The following is a 23,927-nucleotide window of genomic DNA, read 5'->3' as shown; positions in this document are numbered from 1 at the left end:
CTCTGATTAATGCATTCAAATAAATGTACTGGTACTGTACTAATTTATCTGTATCTGATTTTCAACGAGCAGAAATCTGTAAGAAAAGTTACAAACCAAAGATAAAATATTTGCTGAAAGTGAGCTATGATGTCAGTCAGATCACTCTTTCATCAGGAAAAAAAATCCCTCCTTTTAATAGTCAAGCATATTTACAGTACAGTCCTTGTCAGTGGACTATGAGGGCAAAAAAACAAACAAAATAATCGTTCATTAATCGTAATCGAGGTTAAATGTTCAATTAATTGAGATTTTGAGTTTAGGTCATATCGTCCAGCCCTATGTTAAGCTGTAGCTTTAAAATGCAGGTCCTTTTTTTTCTACAGCACGCAGCTTCTAGGAACTAGCTGTTCTCTTGGTTTCTCCAAAGGGCCTTCTGACGACAGCCAGTGCCCACGGTTTGATTCATTACTCTGGAGAGTCCCGCTAGCAGCATACCTCGCTGCCCCAGACCTATGTGTCAACTTCACAGCATTCTTTAAGAAACCACAATTCTTCAGAGCGCCGCAGATTATACTGTGAAACAAAAGCAGGACCGCTAGTCCAAACAGTGGCCAGAGAGTCAAATAAACAATGTAACCGTCAGTTTACTGTCAGTGCACTGTCACTGGGCCCAGTGTCTGGTGTGAAAGTGTGTTGATCACATGGCTCATTCCTCATGCTCTGAACATCAGTCTTGATCTAGAGCAGCTGTAATCCTATCCCAGAGAAGCTGAAGAGGAGTCTTTCGCCTGGGATGACATCACAGGGATTGACGTAAAGATGCCTGGCTGTCGAGCTAGCAGCACGTGGATATTCACATGAGCAATAGCTGCCTTAGGCTGTGGATAATTCGTGTTGAGCTGCTGTTGCACACACTTTAGGTGCCTTTAGTTTGTTGTATGGTCCAAATGTCCTTCTTGATTATATATTTGTTTGCTGTAGAAGAAATATTACTTTTGCTATTGACCCTAGTGAATTGGTTTGTTTGAAGGGTTTTATTTGAACAACAAAGCAGTTAAGCTTGACTTGCTTAAACGTTTTGTACAGATAAGTTTCTTAGTTTACTCGTGGTCATGGTAGACTTGTTTTGCTTGATGAAAGGAAGCAGCAGCACTGGATGAAATCTCATTAAATACATATGCCTTTTAAGAATAATGTGTAAATCAAAACACAAACCACACCCTGCAACCTTAATGTGGATTGCATAACCATGTCAGTGTAAATACAACAACAGAGTCACTTGAATTCATCATTCAAGCAACAATAGCATCCTTTGTAGGAGCCGCAGCTAGATTCCCATGGCACAGTGAGCATTGCACATTTTTCAAATGACAGAAGCTGCCTGACATGATCGTGCACTTTATACCTTTTATACCTGCTCGTTTTCTAAGGTGTGTTTGTGAAATTCAAATACATAATTGTTACAGTCAGATGTGGATTGAATAGGGGAAATCCAAATCATGTACACACAGTACAGTATGACTCTTTGTCCAAACATTGTTTAGTTTAGGTTGGCACACTCCCCTGCACTGTAAAAACTTTGGCGGATTGTTTGCCAGGGTCAATGAAAACATTAGTGCTGCTATCTTTTATTATTATCTTATTATCTTTTTTTGCAGACAGCAGTAGTCTTAGCCACGAAGCAGAATTGCCATTGTGCTACCAAGATGGCCGGCCCAGATGGACTATTTTTGCATTTCCGTCACTGATTTCTGGGTGAAAATCTGTGGAGTTCTGCCAAATAGATTTAAATGTCATAAAAAAAGTGTTAAATGGGCCACTACACTTTTATTGGTAGCTCAAAGAATCTGTTGAAGCAGATGTTGTGTGGGCTTGCTGATAGGCTTATCTCTTAGTGTTTGTATTGTAAGGTAGACTTTAGCAAACTCTGAATATTCCCATACAAACTCTTTAAGCTTTTTAAATAGCACTGCCCTCTGTAGATGTTCTAGCTCAGTCTCTGGTTACTAGCATTTACAGTATATACACACCATAACTTGTTGCTATGTTTCCACTGTCTGTCCTGAAGTCAGTGACACATTAAAGGTGACCTATAATGCCACTTTTACAAGATGTAATATAAGTCTCTGGTGTCCCCAGAATGTGTCTGTGAAGTTTCAGCTCGAAATACCCCACAGATCATTTACTATAGCTTGTCAAATTTGCCCCTATTTGGGTGTGATCAAAAACATGCCGTTTTTGTGTGTGTCCCTTTAATGAAAATGAGCTGCTGCTCCCAGCTGGCTTTCCAAAAGAGGGCGGAGCTTTAACTTCAGTTGCTCAACAACGACAAAGCTGGAGAATCTCACACAGCCAAAATGACGATTGTCAGTAATGGTGATCAGCCTTACATTGTTCAAACCGGAGTTGGACACTGATGGAGAGATTCAGAAAGAAGTTACAACTTTTAGAATGAACAGTTAGTGGATATATTTATGTAGTTGCTGTGGAGTTGATTAAACTCATCGACTAGGATGTGCCGTCATGTTAATCTTTTGTGCAATCCAGCGTTGAATTGACCCTCGTTTGTGAAGCAGTCCGGTGTACAATGACGGCATGGCAACAAACCTCTACTACAACAACTCTTCCTCTTCTCTAAAGCAGCCCAACATGGCCTTTGTAGGGCCCTATAATTTCCACGATCACGGAATCGCGGAATCCATTCATAAAAACGGAATTTACTATATAGCGCGGAATGTCACGGAATTTGTCAAATTTTTGATGAATGAATTAAAAGCATGTCAGTACACTTAAATTAAATTGCGATATAGACTAGTGTCTGTGAATATTAAACCGCAAAAAGACAATTTAAACATGAATCCTGCATGCCTGTGTGCCTCTGAAATGAATGATGCGGAAGCGCAGTTTCATTTACCTCACACCGCCTCACACATGCGACGCTCGCGGTGTTTTCGTCCTCTGTCGCCTCACTATATGAACGCATGAATTCATCTCCAGAGCTGCTCTGAAAGTCACTTCATCAGCATTTAAAGCAGAACTCAGTAAGATTTGCGAAGCTCCCCCTACAGTTTCCTTCAGTGAATCACACTGTCATAAATACTCCAAGCGCAGCTCTGGACTACAACGACTATAACGCTCACCAGCGCAGTAGTTTTGCAAATACAGTACACTCGATGGAGGTGGGTAATTTTCGAAATTGTCTAATAAAGTCATAATATATACATTGTTTTTGAATTACCGTAAAGCATTTTGTCACTCTCGCGTGAACATGAGGCGAGATTGTTTCGGGTCGGTGCAGCTCAAGTTGCAAGTGCTGTATTCTGGCGTAGACGTGCCAGAGGGGGTTAGTGCTCGCCTCAAATACACCGCTACAAGTCAATTAACCATCGTAAGGACTTAGAAAACTATTTATGAAGGTAAAAAAAGTTACTTAATTCTGCTTTAACCGCTTCGTTTGAGAAAACTACCATCATAAACACAGAGAAACTCAAAGCTCTAGGCAAACCGTCAAAATAAAAGTTCGATTTAACTTGACAGAAACATATTACTGTTGTACAGTAGAATTTAGATCAATTAATTTAACAATAAATTATTAAAATATATTTTTAAACAATAATCTCAGTGTTTCTTCCATGTTTTAATTTTAACAGTAAAGCTCTGTTGTGCAGCACATTGTTTGACAAAAAAGTTTAATTTCATGATTAAAAGATAAATTAAATGGTATATAATTTCATTTGATTCATTTGATTGCCAGAAAAATTTAAATACACAACAGAACTTCTGAAAAAAAAAAAAAAATCATAAAAATATTTTTTTTAATTAATAAATATTGTTGTTTTTAAGAATTCAATTAATTAGACATGTTTTTTGATTATTAAAATGGAATTAAACCATTAAAATGGAATCCAGAAAACAGAGTTTGATAAAAATAAAATTTGAGGGGAAAGAATAAAATGTTTATCATAGGGCCATAAAAATTTTTTTGTTTTGTTTTTTTTGACAAGATTCATTATTTCAATTAATTAGACATGCTTTTTGATTACTAAAATTTAATTTAACCATTAAAATGGAGTCAAACATAATTAAAACGGAAAAAACGGAATCCAGAAAAAATAAAACGGAATTTGGGAAAAAATAAAACGGAATTTGGGAAAAAATAAAATGGATTTCATAGGGCCCTACCTTTGTTGCATGTTCCCGGGGGCAGGGTTTATGTTAATTTTAGGGTTGATGATGTCACCAACCCGGGAAGAAGCTTGTTGTAGTCCCTACCAGCCATTTGTTGTAGTCCTTAAACAGCTAATTATTTAAAAGAAAATATCTCCCTTTGTATTGAAATTTGATTATCATAAATTTGCAGATGTTGCTTATGCTCAAACAGCAACATTACACACTAACTAAAGTTAAAAAGTGAAATCATAATCAACCAATCTTATTGGTAGCTGAAAGAATCTGTTGAAGCAGATGTTGTGTGGGCTTGCTGATAGGCTTATCTCTTAGTGTTTGTATTGTGAGATATAAGTAGACTTTAGCAAACTCTGAATATTCCCATACAAATTCTTTAAGCTTTTTAAAAGGCTCTGCCCTCTGTAGATGTTCTAGCTCAGTCTCTGGTTACTAGCATTTACAGTATATACACACTATGGTTCCAGTGTCTGTCCTGAACTCGGTGACACATTAATCATTCCAGAGACAAAAAAAAAAACAAGATTACTGTGGTCTTTGTTCCTCTTCAAATAATTTACTGTACTTTTTGTAGACTGTAGTTAAAGGATTGGCTGCGAGCAAGTCTCATTGTGAAATATGTCTCAGTCATATCAGTAAAGTGCATTGTGTTCTGTGGTATTCATAGTGTGGGGGTTTGCCAGATTTCATGCCCTCCTGTTTCCCCTCTCACTGCTGTCTGTTTTGCAGACTTTACTTTGTACTTTGTGTTGCTTTTTTTGGACTATGATTATATGTGGCTATTTTTAGTAGTCAAGAACAGGCTTTTCTAAACTTGGCGCTTTGCTGATAAGAGCTCGAACGTGCGTTGGAAGCTCTAGTCCCACAGAGCGTTCCAAGATATTTACATTACATTTACAGGACGTCTCTCTTGTCAGACTTTTGACCCATTTTCTAATATTAGAATTGACATAAAAAATAGTTTTGTTATCATTTATTATTATTATTATTATTATTATTATTATTATTATTATTATTATTATTATTATTATTGTAATAAATATTATTATTTGTATTTACTTAATTTTATTTAACAAAATATTTAACATATTTTTTGCTTCAGGGAATAATTTGATCTCAGACTGAGGATGGACAAGACATAAGGCTTGACCTTTCAACTAGTTATGGCTCGATACCACAATTTTGGCGTCGGTACAGTACCACAATCTAATATCGTAGTATGGATATTAAATCGGTACCATAAATGTCTATTGTGCACAATTTTACTCATTCTCACAGGTTTCGCGTTTATAAAGCGGTGAAATTGCCACAAATATTTATTAGCAAATTAACCAACACAGATTATCACATCAAATCAGTAATGCGATACAACACTTTAGCTTGCATTTCGGGACAGCTGATGGAAATCTCTTGCCCACGTCTTTTTAAACCTTGCCAATTTGAACATTCAATCGATTTTATATCATTCAGTAGTAAAATATCTAACTTACGAAAGGCGTTGGAGGTAGCTTAAGCGTTTTGAACTGCGAGAGGCATTACACTTTCTTAAGTTGAATATGGAAGCCGGTCTGGTGGAAGCTAGATATTTTACTTTATAACTTGTTCAATTTGGATATTTTATTACACAAACGCATTGTTTTGCTTCAGAAAACCTTTATTTAACCCCCGGAGCTGTGTGGAGTACGTTTTGCTTTGGATGGATGTACTTTCTTCAACTCATTCTCGTTGGTCTCTTTCACTGCCATTATAAAGCTTGGATGCGTCAGGATATTTATTAATTTAACTCTGACTGTGTTCATCAGAAAGAAGAAGGTCATATACACCTATGATGGCTTGAGTGTGAGTAAAGCTTGGGAGTAATTTTCATTTCAAAGTGAACTAATCCTTTAAGTGCAAATTTTATGAGATATAATTATTATTGGTTTAAATGCACGCTGGAGCTTTCGTGTTATATAAACGATATGATCTTATGTATGTGCGTTGATCATAGTTAAAAGAAAATGTCTAAATTAGATCATTTGAATGATTCACTCACCTGTCGATCTCTTAATGTCTTGTACAAGTCAGGACGGGCAAGTGACAGATGCTTGGCAAGGTTTGATGGTTCTTCATCAGGTTTATAAGCAAAGTAATTCCAAATTTCACTTCTATTGCCCTCCTCATTAATTAAATTTGGGCGTGTTGAGTGATATTCAACTGCTTTATCCATTTTGTTCTTCTGTGTTGTCACGTTTGCCAGTTTCACGTCAGTTTGGGTAGCACACTACCACGTAGCGGTGAACTTTGGAACGGCAAAATGAGCAAAATCATGATATCGAATCATTTTTAATAAAATATATACCGGTATTTTCCATGTACCGGTATACCTCGCATCCCTACTATCAACATTGTAGAACTTCTTCATAAATAGAAAAACAAATCGATATTAAAGGGATAGTTCACCCAAAAATGAAAATTTGTATTCATTTACTCACCCTCAAGTTGTTCCAATCCTGTATTTATTTCTTTTTTCTGCTGTACACAAAGGAAGAAGGCAGATCTCGCCCCCCATTGACTACCATAGTAGAAAAAAAATACTACATAGTACAGGTTTGGAACAACATAGGATGTATTTTCTTTAAAAATATTTATTTTGTTCCTCTTTATTACCAGGAAATGGCAAACACAATTGAACATATTGATTAGGAGTCACAGGGGACTGCATTTGGACTGTTTAGCACATTTGCTTAACTGCAAATGGACAAATTAACAGTGACTCTATGCTCCTGCTAAACAATTGGTTTGCTTTGAACTAATGACTTTTTAATGAGGGCTGGAAAGGGTTGCTGAAGAGCATATATCAGTGGTGCAGTCCCTGAGTTTCCAGAGAGCTTACACATCCCCACCCAACCCCCTGATACTGTCCTTTGCTTTCAGGCCTCAGGGTCTCATCATTGCACAGCCTGTCTTGATGCAGTAGCGAAAGGGTGCAAACTGGGTTTGAGAGCAAACCGGCTCGATCTCCTCTTTGCCGCATCTCAGAGCCCTAGCAGTGATGTTACATAATAATACTACGCATCCCATGCCTAAACAGATTACGCCAGCACCAAGCAGTTAAGTTTGTTAGGCTCATCAGATCATTGTAAGACTTCATTGGACTTTGTTTGATTCATGCATTTGTTAATTATTCATTTTGTTCATGATATGATGCTTAATGCACTGTTGTAATTTATATACGCACATTTTCCTCTCAAGAATGTGCAATTTTATCAGCAAGACAGAATTTTTAAATGTCAAATATGTTCCCGTTGGCTGTGATTTTTGTTGCTTCTCTCAGTATTTAGTTAGAACAGAAAAATTACTTGACCGTGACACTCAGTCGTGTCGCACCTGGTCAGGACATGGTGTGAGAGTGACAAAGTTGTCAAGTTGTGATTGACAAGCAGCCTCTTTTTCACTCAAGCTCAGCAGTGGTGGCTGCCTGATACCAGTTGGGCTCATTAATGCAGCTCTAAAAGCCATGGGGGACCATTCATTCAGTTACCCTTCATCAGTGACTTCTGGTGAGGAGGTCTGCTCCGAACCTCAGAAATCCTTTTATCTCTGAGTTTTTTCTTCCAGTATTGACATTACTAATTTGTATTATGAGCAGCAGATGGCTGGTTAGTGTTTTATCTTGCTCATTTATGCTGGTGTTGTGCACTAGTGAGTTCATTAGCTCTGCATGGGCAGACAACACCTGAAGGGAAGCATCCCTATTCTTGCTGGGAGCATTTATAACGTTCAAACAAACTTCTTCAGCTGCTGATTCTGCAGTCATTAACTCTGTGTGCTAGACCAAAATTGCAGACTAACGTTAGCAACTTTTGAAATTAGTTAAAACCTCATGCAAAAAGATTATAAACTAGTTGATTTGTGTATGGACACATTAAGAGCAAATGTACTGTAACTCATTAACAGTAGTATTAGTTTCCCCTTCAAAGTTACAAAAAGTAGCAAGAGATTTGCCAGCACTGTGTGAATTCTGAGTAGGGATGTTCATTTTCTTTCTTTTCCCTAACCGAAAAAATGAAGCTCGTTTGCTCGTCAAATTGCATCGTAAACATAGTCGGTTATGTCTTAAGTGAATTAATTATTGTTGTATTTATTTGTGTCTTTGATTATTTGTTCTTATTTTATTACTGACTGTATGTAACAATATTTAAAATTTATATGAGTTAGGTTAGTCATTTTTGGTGTCATTACCTTATTTATTAAAGGATTAGTTCACTTTCAAATGAAAATTTGCTTTACTCACCCTCAAGCAATCATAGGTATATATGACTTTCTTCTTTCTGATAAACAAAATCGGAGATATATTAATAAATATCCTGACACATCCGAGCTTTAGAATGGAAGTGAGCGGGATCAACGAGTATGAAGCTGAAGAAGGTGCCTGTTCCATCCACATCCAACCATCTCAGTGCTTCCCACAGGTTTGAAATATACTTGCGGTGGTAGCCGGGCAAAAAATCCTCCTATTACCCACAGCACAAAAATGGTCTACTACATGTGACAAACAAGTAATGTGTGATTTTTGACAGTATTTTTATTTATTGAAATTAATTTTAATTAAATAACATATTACATTTAATTACATACTAATATTATGCATTGTAAATTATGCAAAATTACAGCATTTAAATGGTTCACATTTTCCTATGTTCTCCTTGCTGTCATATAGTGTCTCTCTCAGTGAATTAAAGTAAAATAGTAAAATTTATAAAATGAATAATATGTGTCAAATAATGTTCTTAGTCTTTTCTTTCTGTGGGGGAGACTACAATAATTTACTATGAATTAAATGGAAATCAAATTAAATACAATTTATAGTGTAACCAAAATACCAATAATGCCCAAAAGAAAAAACTTAGCGTGTGACTTTTAATTATAAACAAGCCCGAAATACACAGGTACTCTTATTTTGAAATGTCTGTACTATTGCAGGCTGATCCTTCAGATTCTTACAATCGTCTAAAACATTTTATATAAAGGCCATAAAGTAGACATTGTAATAATTCATCAACTTGAGTTCATTAGCAATCGCTTGGCATAAATCTGCGCTTTTCACTGATTGAGAATCACTTTGAAGCAGTCTGAAGTTCTGTTGCGTGAGCTTGTAGACCACGCAACAGCGCCCCCTTGTGACTTTGCAAAATGCAGTGCCCATTTGAATGTTAGCGGGAGTAAACAGTTTTGACGCACACATAACGAGCAGGTACGAAACCGATCGCGGATGGTTTCATTATCTTGCGCGGATATAAAAGTATAAGAGGATAAAAATAATAAAAACAAAAATATGTCTCCGTATATACTTGGGCGGCCGTTATTATACGTGGGCGGCCTGCCCGAGTGAAGTCTATGTGTGGGAAGCACTGCATCATAAACATATTCCACATGGCTCCAGGGGGATAATAAAGGCCTTCTGAAGCGAAGCAATGTGTTTGTGTAAAAAAAAAAATATATAATATAATATATTTAACAAGTTACAAAGTAAAATATCTAGCTTCCAGCAGACCGCCTTCCATATTCTACTTATGAAGAAAGTGTAAAACTCTCACATTTCAAAAAGCTTATACTAAGTCCTATGCCTTCCCTTTTCAACTTATGGAAAAAGCTTAACTGATGCAACACCAGTTCCATCTCTTTTATAATATGAATATGGAAGGCGGTCTGTCGGAGGCTAGATATTTTACTTCATAATTTGTTAAATATGGATATTTTTTCACACAAACACATTGCTTTGCTTCAGAAGGCCTTGATTAACCCCCCGGAGCTTATTTATTTATTTTAAAAAATACCATAAAATACCTTGATCTACATTAACTAGCTAGATGATGCGATCTTGGTTCCACACTTACACTTGCACAATTTACAACGACAGTGCTCAGTAAGTCACAGAAATCCAAATGCATAAAATCACATGCACATGATCACTGAACACAAGTAACAATGCAGCTCTGGCCTAAGTGACAGTTCCATCAACTAGCCCAGAACTCTCTCTCTCTCACTGACCTGGGGTCATCCTTATTGTTGAGCCCTGATGCTTCTTTATAAGGGAGCAAGGGTTACAAGCGTTTGTGTTATTTCCATAAACTCATGCAAATCTTTGTTGTTAGTTTAACCAGTACACAGTCATCAGTCATATAGGTTAGAGGGCTAGAGTCAGTACAGTGCACAAAGCAAACACAACCGTGTTGACCTCTGCTTGTGTGTGTCTCTGTTTCAGTGATCCTGCTATCTTGAAGCACCCACGTGTTGGCAGCAATGCACGTTATGTAACAGACAAAAGCCTGGCTAGCCAATACAGAAAAATCTGTTGGGTGCTGTCTATTTACAATCCATCACCTAGGTGTCTCTGGCAAAACCCGAATGACATAATGATGCTACGCTTGTGACGTTGAGATATCATCCAAATTGCCTATAAGCTGACTCTGTAAACATGCCAGTAGCCTTTTGTTAGTCATCTCTCCCTCAATAACCTGAGATGTTAAGTTAACTTTCACTTTCTGTTTTTCAGGTTTTCATGCACAACATCTGTCTCTGACCATTTTGCTTGTTGGATGGTTCTCAGAGCCTGGCTGCTGAGAGATGGGCTGTTGACCTTGTCCTGGGGGCCCAGACCTCTGAAACTGCTGTCCCGTTGTGTTTTTTTTGTGTGTTAGAAGAGGCTGACTCACTCTAACTAATGTTATGAAAGATGTCAGGTGAGTGTGAAGCAAGCTTTATGCTACTGAATCATTCAGGGTTTTATTTAGCGCTTCATATTTCCTTTGAACTTTGACAGGAGCTGTTTTGAGTCACTAATCTTATCCCCACCCAGTGGATTATTCTGATTAGCTGCTCTGGGCATCTTTACATGCCTAGAAATGAGCAGATAGGTTCTAGATTCAACCTATTCCCTTGTTTTTGCTGTTACTTTTTCTCTAGTCACTCTGCTATAGTTGCCAAACAAAGTCAAAGCAAGAGAGAAAAGCAGCTTCCTCGCTGAAAAGGCCCTTTATGTCTGTCAGTGGCACAGCAAGCTGCCTGGTTTTTTTGTTGGGCAGAGAGATGGGGAGGGCCCAGTAAGGAATTATGAGTCATGGGCATTATATTGAAAAGTTTGAGTCAGAGCTTTAAAGGAGGTGACGGCAGCGCTGACAGGATGTACCATTACACCAGGGAGGGGTGATTTAAACTTAAACTTAAACTGACTACATAATGTTGTCATCTATATGTGACGACTCTGTTAGCAAACCCATAAGCAGCAACGAATCACTATTTAACACCATTTGAATTGATTTTCATTGTCCTCTTGATGAAGATGCAATCTTCTCCATAAAGCTTTGTTGTCTAACCTTGTTTCAACAGTCATTTAAAATTCTTCATAAATGTGCAACTGCATGAATGAGGCATTATGGATAGTAGGGCTACACGAAATCCAAGGCATGTTTTAAATAATGTGATATTCGATATGCAATTAAAAAATTAAAAAATATATATATAACCATATTTAAATGTTTTAAAATATAAATAATATAAATATAAATATATATTAAATTTAAATATGGTTAAAATGAGTTTTTTTTATCAGATTTTGAAGATTGGTGCTAGACAAAAAAAACTGTGCAAACAGAAAGTGAAAGACACAAAAACAAACATTACTGAATAATGTACACTACGCAATTGTCTAACCTTGGGTGTTAATATGTACGTTAACAACAATTTGGGACAAATATAATGTAATTTAATGGAAAACAATGTAAGTGGTGCTTTGATACCCAGTTTATTCTCTTCTATCTGAATCACCATTAATGTAACAATTTTGAAGTATTAAAGGATTAGTTCACTTCAGAATGAAAATTTCCTGATAATTTACTCACCCTCGTCATCCAAGATGTTTATGTCTTTTTCGTCAGTCGAAAAGAAATTAATGTTTTTGAGGAAAACGTTCCAGGATTTTTCTCCATATAGTGGACTTCAGTGGGGTTCAACGGGTTGAAGGTCCAAATGTCAGTTTCATTGCAGCTTCAAAGGGCTCTACATGATCCCAGATGAGGAATAAGGGTCTTATCTAGCGAAACGATCAGCCATTTAAAAAAAAAAAAAAATTGATACACTTTCTAATCACAAATGCTCATCTTGCACTGCTCTGTGATGCACCACGCATTATGTAATCATGTTGGAAAGGTCACGCGTGACGTAGGCGGAAGTACTGAAAAAAAGGTAAACCAACGGATGTCAGACAATTTTGATTTTGGAGGAGAAAATGAGACCATGGTACTTCCAACTACGTCATGCGTGACCTTTCCAACGTGATTACTTAATGTGTGGCGCATCGCAAAGCTAGTGGAAGACGAGCATTTGTGGGTAAAAAGTATATTGTTGTTTGTTTGTTTTTATTTAGAAAATGACAGATCGTTTCGCTAGATAAGACCCTTATTCCTCATCTGGGATCATGTAGAGCCCTTTGAAGCTGCACTGAAACTGACATTTGGACCTTCAACCTGTTGAACCCCAGTCAAATCCACTATATGGAGAAAAATCCTGGAATGTTTTCCTCAAAAACCTTAATTTCTTTTCGACTGGAGAAAGAAAGACATGAACATCTTGGATGACATGGGGGTGAGTAAATTATCAGGAAATTTTCATTCTGAAGTGAACTAATCCTTTAAAGAATCATGGTGGGTAAAAAAAATTGGTGTTTGTCATACCAAGTTGTAATTGTGAATATTGACTGTACAATTTAGCCTGTGTTTGTTTTGTGTACTGTTGATAAGGAATAGCTATAAAGCTTGCTAGAAAATACTACTCACTTAGCCAGTTTATGAGGCAGCAGACTTGTGTGACACAACTAAATTTCCCATCATTATCTATGTATCATTCTTGTGCTGACACAGAGAAAGCATCAATTACAGACATAATTTGCTTGTCTTTGAGTTGAAAAAAAAAAAAGCTTCCTGCCTTTGAAAAAGTACAAAAGAGAGACATAAACAAAATTGCTTAACATCTTTTTTATTCAGACAAAAATCACTTGAACGCACATGTTTGTAATTATGACTTGCAAACTCACAAGTAGAAACTTCTCACAAAGGCAAGGAGGATCAAGAACTATGTATAAACAATGTATAAAGCTGATTGGTATAAAATTGGTTAGGGCTCAATGGTATGAATGAAAATTATTTTTTTTATAATTTATGCACACTATGCAAATTTACATTTTTTTTATTTTAAATGTTTTTGAAAGATGACTCTTAATCAAATACAGTAAAAACAGTAATACTGAAATATTATTACAATTTAAAATAACTTTTCTATTGTAATATATTTTAAAATATAATTTATTCCTGTGATCAAAGCTGAATTTTCAGCTTCATTACTCCAGTCTTCAGTGTCACATGATCCTTCAGAAATCATTCTGATACGCTGATTTGCTGCTCAAGAAGCATTTATTATTATTAGTAGTAGTAGTAGTAGTATTGTGGTTAATGTTTAAAACGGTTGTACTGTTGAAACCATGGTGCTTTTTTTTTCTTCTTCAGAAATCTTTGAATATGTAGGCTAGTAATTGAATTCCTTAATTTTTCAGTTAATGAAATAAGATAATTTGGGACTTTGAAATGCACCTAAAACAGCTGTATCATACTAGCCACCTTTCAAATGAATTGCACATTCTCTGTAATGCAAACTGAAGCGTTCAGCTGAGCTCCACAGCAGAGGTCACAGGAATGGCATGTGACTGCTGGAGTCAACAGATCTCTGGTAATGTGCACCAATATGATGCAGCGAGCCAAAGCTTGAGCATGGCCTCACTAAGGATCGCTTCTATCTGTTTTCCTCTCTTGCTCTTTAGGTGTGGCCGTAATGGTGATTTTGCTGTGAGGGAGAATTGCTCTCCAGTCTTTTCTCTCCTGATGTCCCCTTCTGCACTGTAAATTCATGATCACATGACTTTGGATATGGACGCAGTCCTGTCCGACTTTGTCCGTTCTACTGGAGCTGAACCAGGACTGGCCAGAGACCTGCTGGAGGGTGAGCCAAAACCATCCTGTTCCCCATTACCCCCTCTTCAGCTTTGATTCTTTCATTTTGCTCCAATAAGATGTCAGTCTTTTTAGTAGACATGATGGATAGGGTGGGTGGCATGAACAAAATCTTATATTGCTGACTGTATGAGTACTGCTATAACACTAAATAAAAAAACAACCCAAAAATGTTTAAATATTACATAACCATTACATAACATAACTTTCTTTTTGATAATCTAATGAATTTAAATGGCAAGTCATCTCTCATTGTTTTTCTTTTTATTTGATGCAAGCTAAATTATAAGATATTTAATTTAAGTAAATATGACATAACTGCAAAAACGTATTCATATTATGTAACACTTGAATTATAAACAAGACTCAAAACTATATTCTAAACCCGATAGTTACGACTTTGATTAATTCTGTTTGAGTGAGCTGTGTAGAATTCAATATAGCAGCTACCCTGACTAAGGTCTTTGATTAACTGACTACAGGAGGGCAAAAAAAAAAACAGTGGCATAAGCATCTAAATGAACGTGCAGTAAAACCTTAACAAACCCAGCGCGTGTTGCTAGCAACACTGCAGATAGGAGAATGAGTTTAAATATACATAGTTCTGCAGTATGCACACTTTACAGTCAGTACAGACCAATATTTACTCAAGCTACTGCAGGGGAATTTGTCATTGACCTTCGCTGCACCTAACAATTGTCAGGTTAATATTTAAACTCCTTAGCAGAAGTGCAGTGGAACTATGACCTCTTATTTTCTTGCACACTTCGTCCTCACAGGAAAGAATTGGGACCTCTCAGCTGCACTGAGTGATTTTGAGCAGCTGAGACAAGTGCATGCTGGGAACCTGTCATGCACCCTTGCTGAGGAGAGAGAGTACCCCTCCATTGAGAAAGAGATGGCACGAACGGGGCGGTCCCTTTTGTATCGCCAAGATGAGGTTGTGCAAGGTATGAAAAGCACTTGAATGCCTCTCTGCATGGCATGACCTCAGTTCTCAAATTGTGTTTCATAATTTATGTAAATGATTTACTCTGATCATGACACTAGTTGCATATGGTGTCATTTCTAAGCCCTGCCCACTCTCACCTGACTAGCATTGTTTTTCGAATGATAAGAATAGGTTACCAGTGTCTAGTGTCATACTCTCAAGTATACGCAGTAATCTGAACATGTATCATGGCAGCAGCCACGGAGAAGCGACTGTCAAGGGGGATCTCTCACGCCAGCTCCACCATCGTCTCTCTGGCCCGCTCGCACGTGTCCAGTACGGGTGGCAGCAACGAGCCGCTTCTGGACACTCCTCTCTGCACCTTCCAGTTGCCTGACCTCACCGTCTACAGAGACGACTTCCGCGGCTTCATCGAGAGAGACCTCATTGAGCAGTCTATGATGGTGGCGTTGGAGCATGCGGGTTAGTCATTTTATTTCAAGAATCTCTCCTCTGACAGATGAACCAAATATTTTTATATTCTGAGTTTTATAGTCAGACATTTCTAACATAACATTTCTGTTAGCTGCATTATTCTCTACTGTCTATATAAGCATACTGACTAAACTGTAACCTCATAAGTTACTGATTTGAAATGCCCTACATAGGCAGAAACGCCATGTCATACATATACTGCTCTTTGTGACGCACACAGGAGTTTGCCATTAGCATGATACTCTAATAAGCCCAAAGATACACAGCACACACAAATTGGTAATAGTAAAATAGTATTTTTTTTTTATTATTATATTTAACTATTTTTATTGATAGTTGAATTATGAGTAAAGAATATTTATGATTGATATTTCACTTGGTTCACCATCGCCCTTCCAGTGTTGATCACTGGTTTATGGAACAGAGACCTAGGCTGCATCCGAAATCGCATATTCTTCTTTTAAAATAAGTATTACTTTGTGACCATTAAAAAAGTATTTTCTATATAGTATGGATGTGTGTACTATGAATGTAATCTGGACGTACTACATTCGTCATGTTGTCATGTGTCTGTTCGTCAGTTGCGTCATTTCACTGCTAATCAAAAATCCCCTCCCCTGGCCTCATGGGATAGTAAAGTGTCATTGGATGAGTACTCGCCTGAAATAGGTCATCTGCGGGTACTTTTTGCCTACTGTTTTATGAATAATGTGAATTGCAACTTTGTTCACATAGTTTTTTTTTTTTTTGCCTACTGTATAGTAGGGAAGTATGCGATTTTGGATATAGCCATAGAAGGATTTTTAAGAAGTATCATAGTGTCTGTTGCCAAAAATTTGAGAAATTTGTTTTTCATCAGGACGATTGAACTGGTGGACTCGTTTGGGCACTGGCTGTCAGAGTTTATTACCTCTGGCTACTAGTGGTGATGGGAATTGCTTGTTACACGCAGCCTCGCTGGGTAAGTGTTCAAACTGACTTCTGACCTTCAAGTAATCAGCACAGTACAGATGAGTTTTTATACAAGTTTATATGTATTCATTTCAGCTTTCTGTTGGTGTTACATTTAGCTAAAGGTTTACAGACTTAAAGATGACTTATTTTTCCAGTGAACTAATGTGTTGTTGAAAATAGATGCTGGTTGATATATCTATATATCTATATTTCCATGCAGGCGCTTTTAGTGTAAACGCTAACAATTGTGTCCAAAACGACAGTAAAAAGGACTGCATACTCACCTAGAAACCACTGCCAGATGAAATCTTAAGATATTCATTCAGTAATTATGTTTAAAACATTGAATATTATAATGTAGGTATGTGGGGCTTCCATGATCGAGACTTGATGCTGCGGAAGTCTCTCTATGCACTGATGGATCATGGTCAGGAGAGGGAAGCTTTAAAGCGAAGGTGGAGATGGCAACAAACCATGCAGAACAAAGAGGTTAGAGCACTTTATCTTTTGGTATCAGGGTTTTTTTTTTTTTTAAAAGAAATGAATACTTTTATTCAGCAGCAATTAAGATCAAAAGTGACAGAAAAGACATATTTAATGTTACAAAAGATTTCTATTTTGAATAAATTGTTCTTTTGAACTTTCTACTGCAAAAACTTATCACAGTTTCCACAAAAATATTAAGCAACATAACTGTTTACAACATTGTTAAAAAAGAATTTTTTTTTTTGAGCAGCATATCAGCATATTAGAATGTTTTTTTAAAAAAAATCATGTGCTATATTACACAGCATGAAAGGTAATATTCAAAAATGCATAATGGGGCACTTCAAATTATAAAAATATTTCACAGTATTACTGTTTTGACTATATTTGATTATATTAATGCAGCGTTGTTGAGCATAAGAGATTTCTAACAAAAACATTAAAAGACACCAAACTTTTGAATGGTAGTGTAATTAGGAAAAATTTAGCCTAATTATGCTTGTTTGTGAATTTGGATGCAGTCGGGACTGGTTTACACAGAGGAAGAGTGGCAGAGAGAGTGGAATGAGTTGTTGAAACTGGCATCTAGTGAACCCAGGATACACTACAGCACCAACGGCAGCAACGGGTGTGTTGATTTCATCTAATTTCATTTTCTAGATTGAGTTAAGTTGTTAACAGAGGTTTTTTTGGAGTGTTATGCACATGCTGTGAGTGTGTTTTGTGTCCCACAGTGCCGAGTCACAGGAGGAGCCGGTATACGAGAGCCTGGAGGAGTTTCATGTGTTTGTTCTTGCTCACGTGCTCCGCAGGCCAATAGTGGTGGTGGCTGACACCATGCTGCGGGACTCTGGGGGAGAAGGTAAATAATGGCAGAATGTTCAACTACCTTCATTAAAGGGATAGTTCACCCAAACATGAAAATTCTGTCATCATTTACTCACCCTCAAGTTGTTCCAAACCTGTATGAGTTTCTTTCTTCTGCTGAACACAAAACAAGATATTTTGAAGAGTGTCAGTAACCAAACAATTGATAGACCAAACGGTTAACCAAACAGGTAACCAAACAGTTGATGGGCCCCTATTGACTTCCATAGTATTTTGTTTTTCATACTGTGGAAGTCAATGGGGTCCATCAACCATTTGATTACCCATATTCTTCAAAATATCTTCTTTTGTGTTCAGCAGAAGAAAGAAATTCATACAGGTTTTGAACAACTTGAGGGTGAGTAAATGATGACAGAATTTTCATTTTTGGGTGAACTATCCCTTTAATGAGGGTAGTTTGATGTACTTTGAGATACTCTAACATTAACAATGCAAAAATCCCTCCCTTGTCTATTGAAGCTAAACAAAATGGCTCCATCAGAAATCTTCATGATTATAATGTAACCCTGAGCATATTATCATATGACTATAGCATAATTTCATGGTTGTGTAAAACTAAATTATGACAATGTAAGTTGACTTTAAGGGAAAAAAATAAAATGGCATAAATGTTGACTATGTCCCTTTTTAAATAAGGAATTTTCTATTTGTCCTTCCATGTTTTATAAACTATGGAAGCTTGTGATTCTGACTTTTTTCTCAGAATTGTGAGTTTATATCTTGCAACTCTGAGAAAAAAAGTTAGATTTGTGAGATATAAACTCGCAGTTGCGAGGGGAAAAAAGTCAGAATTTGTGAGATAAAAAGTTGCTATTACCTATTATTATTTCATGACGGAAACAAGCTTCCATAATAAACAAAGCATATCTCAGGAGTTTCTCTTTTTTGTCACTTGTTTAGCTTTCGCACCAATCCCATTTGGAGGGATTTACCTGCCTCTGGAAGTACCAGCCAACAAGTGTCACCGCTCTCCTCTCGTTTTGGCGTATGACCAGGCCCATTTCTCTGCCTTGGTCTCAATGGAGCAGAAGGACAGTTCCAAAGAGCAAGGTAAGGAGTGGGTTATATGCAGCAAATGGTGCATGCACTGTGCTGTTCTTGCCTGATAAACCAGTTTTGCCAAGCAAGACAGAACAAAAACTGCAAAAATGTATGCTTGCCAGAAAGTCTTTATCCACTTTATGCAGCTTGTTTCTTCAAAGGTCTTTAGGGCTGTAGTCTTAAGAGTTCAGTTAAATACTACATTATGTTTGTAAATAAGTATAAATGAGTAGGGAAGTAGTGTAATTCAGAAAGGCACTGACCATTTGTTACCTTTTGTTTGTTAAAAACTTCTACAGTGGTGATCCCTCTGACAGACTCGGATCATAAGATGCTGCCTTTGCACTTTGCTGTGGATCCTGGAGAAGACTGGGAATGGGGCAAAGATGACAATGACAATGTGATGCTAGCAAGGTAGACATTACATTACATGTTGTTTAGAAAAAGCCCCTGCACATGCATGTAGTTACACTCAATGGACAACATTTCTGATATGCTGTCTGTTACCACAGACAATAATTTAGAGTCAGTTTGAAAAAACAAGCATAAAATATTTACAGTAAAAAAAACTTGCATGTCAAGTCTGAGGCGAGAGATTCACATTTTTGTGTCAAAGTAATTTATCCATGCAATTTATGTGTGTTTATACAAACTGAGGGATGAGTTGAAATAATTTCCTTTAGTAATCAACAGCATGTCACAAATGCCATCCATAGATTTTTACTTCTTTTAAATGTGGAACATTCTTGAAATTGCTGTGTGTTGCACATATACCAAATTTGTTCAGAAAAATGTTTTCAAGGTATTCAGGTTATTTTGACTGTGCAGTGCCAAATGACTCAGCTGTGACTTATTTACAGCAGAGTTCAGTAATGTCTGACCATAATGAAAGCTTTAGCTCTGTGGAGCCTGTTGGAACTGTGCGCTGTTGGACAATACTCAAGATTAGCAACTCTTGTTCTTTAATGCAGATTATCACTAAATTCTTGCTATGAATGGAACACAGAGAGGCACTCAAATAGCTCAGGGTTGCACCTGTAGTTCCCACTTATTCCCACAGTTTTTACATTTGTCACTATTTGATATACTAGTTTAAAATATTTCACTTGAATATCTCTTTAAATACTTCTTTAAATATTTTTAAATATTATTTATGTATGCGTTTTTCATGAAACATGCTCATTCTTTTACTTTTTTACATGTTTGTTATCATCCAAGGCGTTTGAATACCACTTATAAGTGAATATCAGCACTCTGACCTGCCTATTGTTTGGTTTCAGTGTAACCTTATCTCTGGAGGCCAAGCTCCATCTGCTACACAGCTACATGACTGTCACCTGGCTTCCTCTACCCTGTGAAGTACAGGTGAGCTTCTCGCTTTGTTTGCCATGCTAAGAATAATTTAACTGGTTTAGTTTAAACTGTCAACCTTTAAAACCTTTGGTAAACTCTTTACTCTGACAAAAAATCCAAAGCATTTTTATTTGTAGCAATGGAAAAAAAATTTTTTTTTAAATTAAATAAATAAAATATATAATATAATATTGTTATATTGTATTATTACATATGTTAAAATAAGTTAAAAGTCATTAAAAAAACATGAAAGCAAAATGTAAACTAAATTGTTTTTTCCTATACTTACATGCACCCACACCCGCATACACATATTTATTATATATACACACACATAGGTGGTCTTCAAATATTGTGTTTTATATAACACAATTTGGCCTTCAGGTCAAAATGGTTGAGATGAGAACCACTGTTATAGGGGACAACATGTTACCTAATTAAAAAGTCATCTTTTAACTTATCATTCAGATTTTGCACTGTGCTTGTTATTTGTATTCCAGCTAAATCATCTATTATGACCAATTTTTTTGTTTGCGTCCTCAACAGGCCCCACTGGCCCAGCCAGAGTCACCTACAGCGTCTGCAGGAGAAGATGCCCGCACCCCGCAAGACTCTGGAGAGTCAGATAAGGAGTCCGTCAGCAGCAGTTCCAACGGCAATGGGGACAGCAGTACTACTGGAACCAGTGGGACAACAGGCAAAACAAGTGGTGGATCTTCCAGCTCCTCTAGCTCATCCAGTAACAGTTCAGCAGGGACAACTGGCACAATTGGAAAGGAGAAGGGGAAGAAAGACAAAGAAAAGGATAAGGACAAGAAACGTGCAGATTCCGTTGCCAACAAGCTGGGTAGCTTTGGCAAGAGCCTGGGCAGTAAGCTAAAGAAGAATGTGGGAGGCCTGATGACGGGGAAGAACGCAAGTGGAAGTGGAGGCAAACAAGAGGGTCAGGAGAAGAAGAAAGGCTCTCTGAGAGGTCGTAAGGGCAGTAAGGACAGCTCTCCCTCCATTCAAACTGGCTCCGAGGACTCTGGGAAAGGTTCACCCTCCTCGATAAGCGAACGGCAAAATGGAAGCTACTCTTCGGAAAGTGACCCTTTTAAGTACAGCTCTGATGTGAAAGTGAGTCTGAGCATCCTCCGATCTGCTATGCAAGGTGAACGGAAGTACATCTTCGCTGCGCTACTCACTACCAGCAACCGCCAGCCGTTCCAAGAGGAGATGATCCAACGCTACCTGATGGATGCCGAGGAGCGCTTCCATGCCGAACAGGAACAGAGGAGGGAAGCTGAACGGAAAGCAGCAGGAGGTCTTACAACTACTAGTGGATCCCAACTGAAAAAGGATGGGCCTGAGCTGAGTTACAGAGGTTTTGAAAGCAAAGAGGAAATTACTGATAACTCACCTCCTACTTTTAACACATTGAAGTCGACTTCTTTCAGCCCGGTGATGTACTCGGGTGTGGTCCCAATTCCAAGGCCCACCTTCATTGATCATTCTCCTACCCCAATTGCACAGCATCTTCATATGCATGGTTACATAGATACACGGCGGCAGCTGGCAGGAGGTTCTCCGTCGTCTTACCCAGGCCTACCATCCTATGCCACCTTGCCCCGACACTGCCCCCTAGCACAGGGCCCGCCCCATTCCCAGTACCACCCACCTTCCACCAGTTTGGGCAGCCCATCCCGTATCATCACCCCCTGCCTGGCGTCTTTTTCCCAAGAGCATGACCCAACTGACTACCCAACCGAACCTACCGGAGGCTACACAAATGGCTTGCGGGACTTGCGCTCGACTTTGGACAGTCGAAATGGGCCGATGCCTGTGAGGCATTACTCCTTGGGCAGTGCGGGTGGCCTTGCAAACCTGCAGTCCAGCAAATGCCGAACGCCTACCTGCAATTACTACGGCCACCCCGAGACGGGCAATTACTGCTCGTACTGTTACAGAGAGGAGCTGAAGAGACGGGAAACAGAGCCGGCCATCCACAGGTTTTGAATGGACAAATCTCTGTTCTGTTTCTCTCCTATAGGACTCATTGGAGCCCAACGTGTGAGCCACATCATATCCTGTTTGCGTGGATCTTGCTTTAAGACATAAGATCGGCCTTTCTGAACCAGGTTACTGAGACTCTGTGTCCACAATTAATGGGCATTGTGGAAATGGGACTGCTGTTGTGTTACATTTGCTGTGGCTCATAGGCAGGAGCTTTAAGCTCCTCCCACATTTGCTTGATGTGGTCATCCTCTTACTTGTCTCCTTGTCTCCTCCTAGTGGCGAGAATGTAGAACAAAGGCAATAGACATTGGAACACAACATGCTATGTTGCATCACATGGACATGCCGCGTACCCCAAAATACACATTAAGCACAACCAGAAAATGCGTATTTATATTAGCTACAGTTAATCAAGTTATATCAGATGCAATCAAAATAAGACTTGCCATATGGCAACAACACTCTGTTAACTTTGAGTGTTATCCACATTGGCCCATTTTACTGTAAGGCTACATTACTTTAACTAGCACCCCTTTTAAAGCCATACCTAGTTGGCTTAAATTAGCTAATATGGTGCTTTCTCAATTCTAAGATGTTTAACTTATGGAGCTGAACCTTGAAAGACAAAGGGTTCGTTTTAGGTCTTTACACATCCTCATTAAAAATTGCAGTAATTTATGTTCTATTAAGTGTTTCTAGAACATTTAAAAGTGCAAAACCTTTAAAAGTAGTGCAAAAGAAAAATCCCTTTCTCAAGGAAAGAAAATAGACATCATTTTTAGAAATGGTACATCATGTGGTAGTATTCAAGTATTATGTTGGTTATATTAATAAATTAGTTCTAGGTACTTGCAGGTCAAAGGGGGCTGATGTTGAAAGCAATTTCTGACCTCTTCAAATGTTACTGCTGCACCAAATAAAATGGTGTTCCTTTATGATGTTAGGGTTATCGCATCAGCTTCCATTGAATTCACTGGACACAAGATTATTGATAGACGCAGTATCGCCCCCAGAGTAGTTGCTGCACCAAATCAAGCACTTTTCTAATGTCCAGAGGTTGTGCATGTGGGTTTTAGATGTGACAATGAATAGACTGTTATGTTGCTGTGCTTCTAGTCTGGCGGTTTGCTCCATTCTGGAGGCAGAGCTTGCGGTTCCACTCGCGTGGACTGCGGAGGTCAGGGTTCGGCTGTAGGTGCCACTGTGTCGTGCGCAAGCTGACTTGTTTCCTAGTTGCCTTTTCAGTCTTAGTTCAGTCCTCCCAGGAGGATTGTTGAACTGAATTTATACTTTTGTTTGGTTTTGGATTCACAGTGCTGATTATAGTGTTGTCAATATTTGTGGACGTAGGGAGATGCTAGCAGTTCTCTTAGTATCTGAACTATACGATGCACCGTGAGTTGAGATTTTGTGACAGATGTTTTCAAAATCCTTTTACACTGTTAACAGACAGTACAGCCTCTGATCAAGCCAGCTAGTTGTACAAGTCAGCCAGAAATGGAAAACGCTGCCATTTACTCACCCTCGCATGCCGTTTCAAACCCGTATGACTAGGAAATTGCCCTTTTCCA

At 38.0% G+C, this 23,927-nt stretch overlaps 1 protein-coding gene across 3 annotated transcripts in view; it reads left to right on the top strand.

The window, feature by feature from the left end:
- Positions 1-23,204, top strand: part of otud7b (OTU deubiquitinase 7B) — a 28,313-nt gene extending 5,109 nt beyond the window's left edge. Inside the window, exons 2-13 of one of the 3 annotated variants that reach the window (XM_048152300.1) lie at positions 10,706-10,892; positions 14,021-14,199; positions 14,990-15,160; positions 15,397-15,624; positions 16,496-16,597; positions 16,952-17,079; positions 17,598-17,704; positions 17,811-17,938; positions 18,865-19,014; positions 19,305-19,419; positions 20,286-20,370; positions 20,905-23,204. In XM_048152300.1, coding sequence (XP_048008257.1) covers positions 14,115-14,199; positions 14,990-15,160; positions 15,397-15,624; positions 16,496-16,597; positions 16,952-17,079; positions 17,598-17,704; positions 17,811-17,938; positions 18,865-19,014; positions 19,305-19,419; positions 20,286-20,370; positions 20,905-22,356 — 2,751 coding nt within the window. In that variant the 5' untranslated portion in view covers positions 10,706-10,892; positions 14,021-14,114 and the 3' untranslated portion in view covers positions 22,357-23,204. The remainder of the gene's footprint in view (positions 1-10,705; positions 10,893-14,020; positions 14,200-14,989; positions 15,161-15,396; positions 15,625-16,495; positions 16,598-16,951; positions 17,080-17,597; positions 17,705-17,810; positions 17,939-18,864; positions 19,015-19,304; positions 19,420-20,285; positions 20,371-20,904) is intronic. The other 2 variants (XM_048152302.1, XM_048152301.1) reach the window with 2 other exon arrangements.
- The last annotated feature ends 723 nt before the right edge of the window (positions 23,205-23,927 follow it).

This window comes from Megalobrama amblycephala, linkage group LG13 (genome assembly GCF_018812025.1).
Source record: "Megalobrama amblycephala isolate DHTTF-2021 linkage group LG13, ASM1881202v1, whole genome shotgun sequence".
Taxonomy (NCBI): Eukaryota; Metazoa; Chordata; class Actinopteri; order Cypriniformes; family Xenocyprididae; genus Megalobrama; species Megalobrama amblycephala.
Note: the sequence above shows the minus strand (reverse complement) of the source record. Positions and strands in the feature narration are given on the sequence as shown.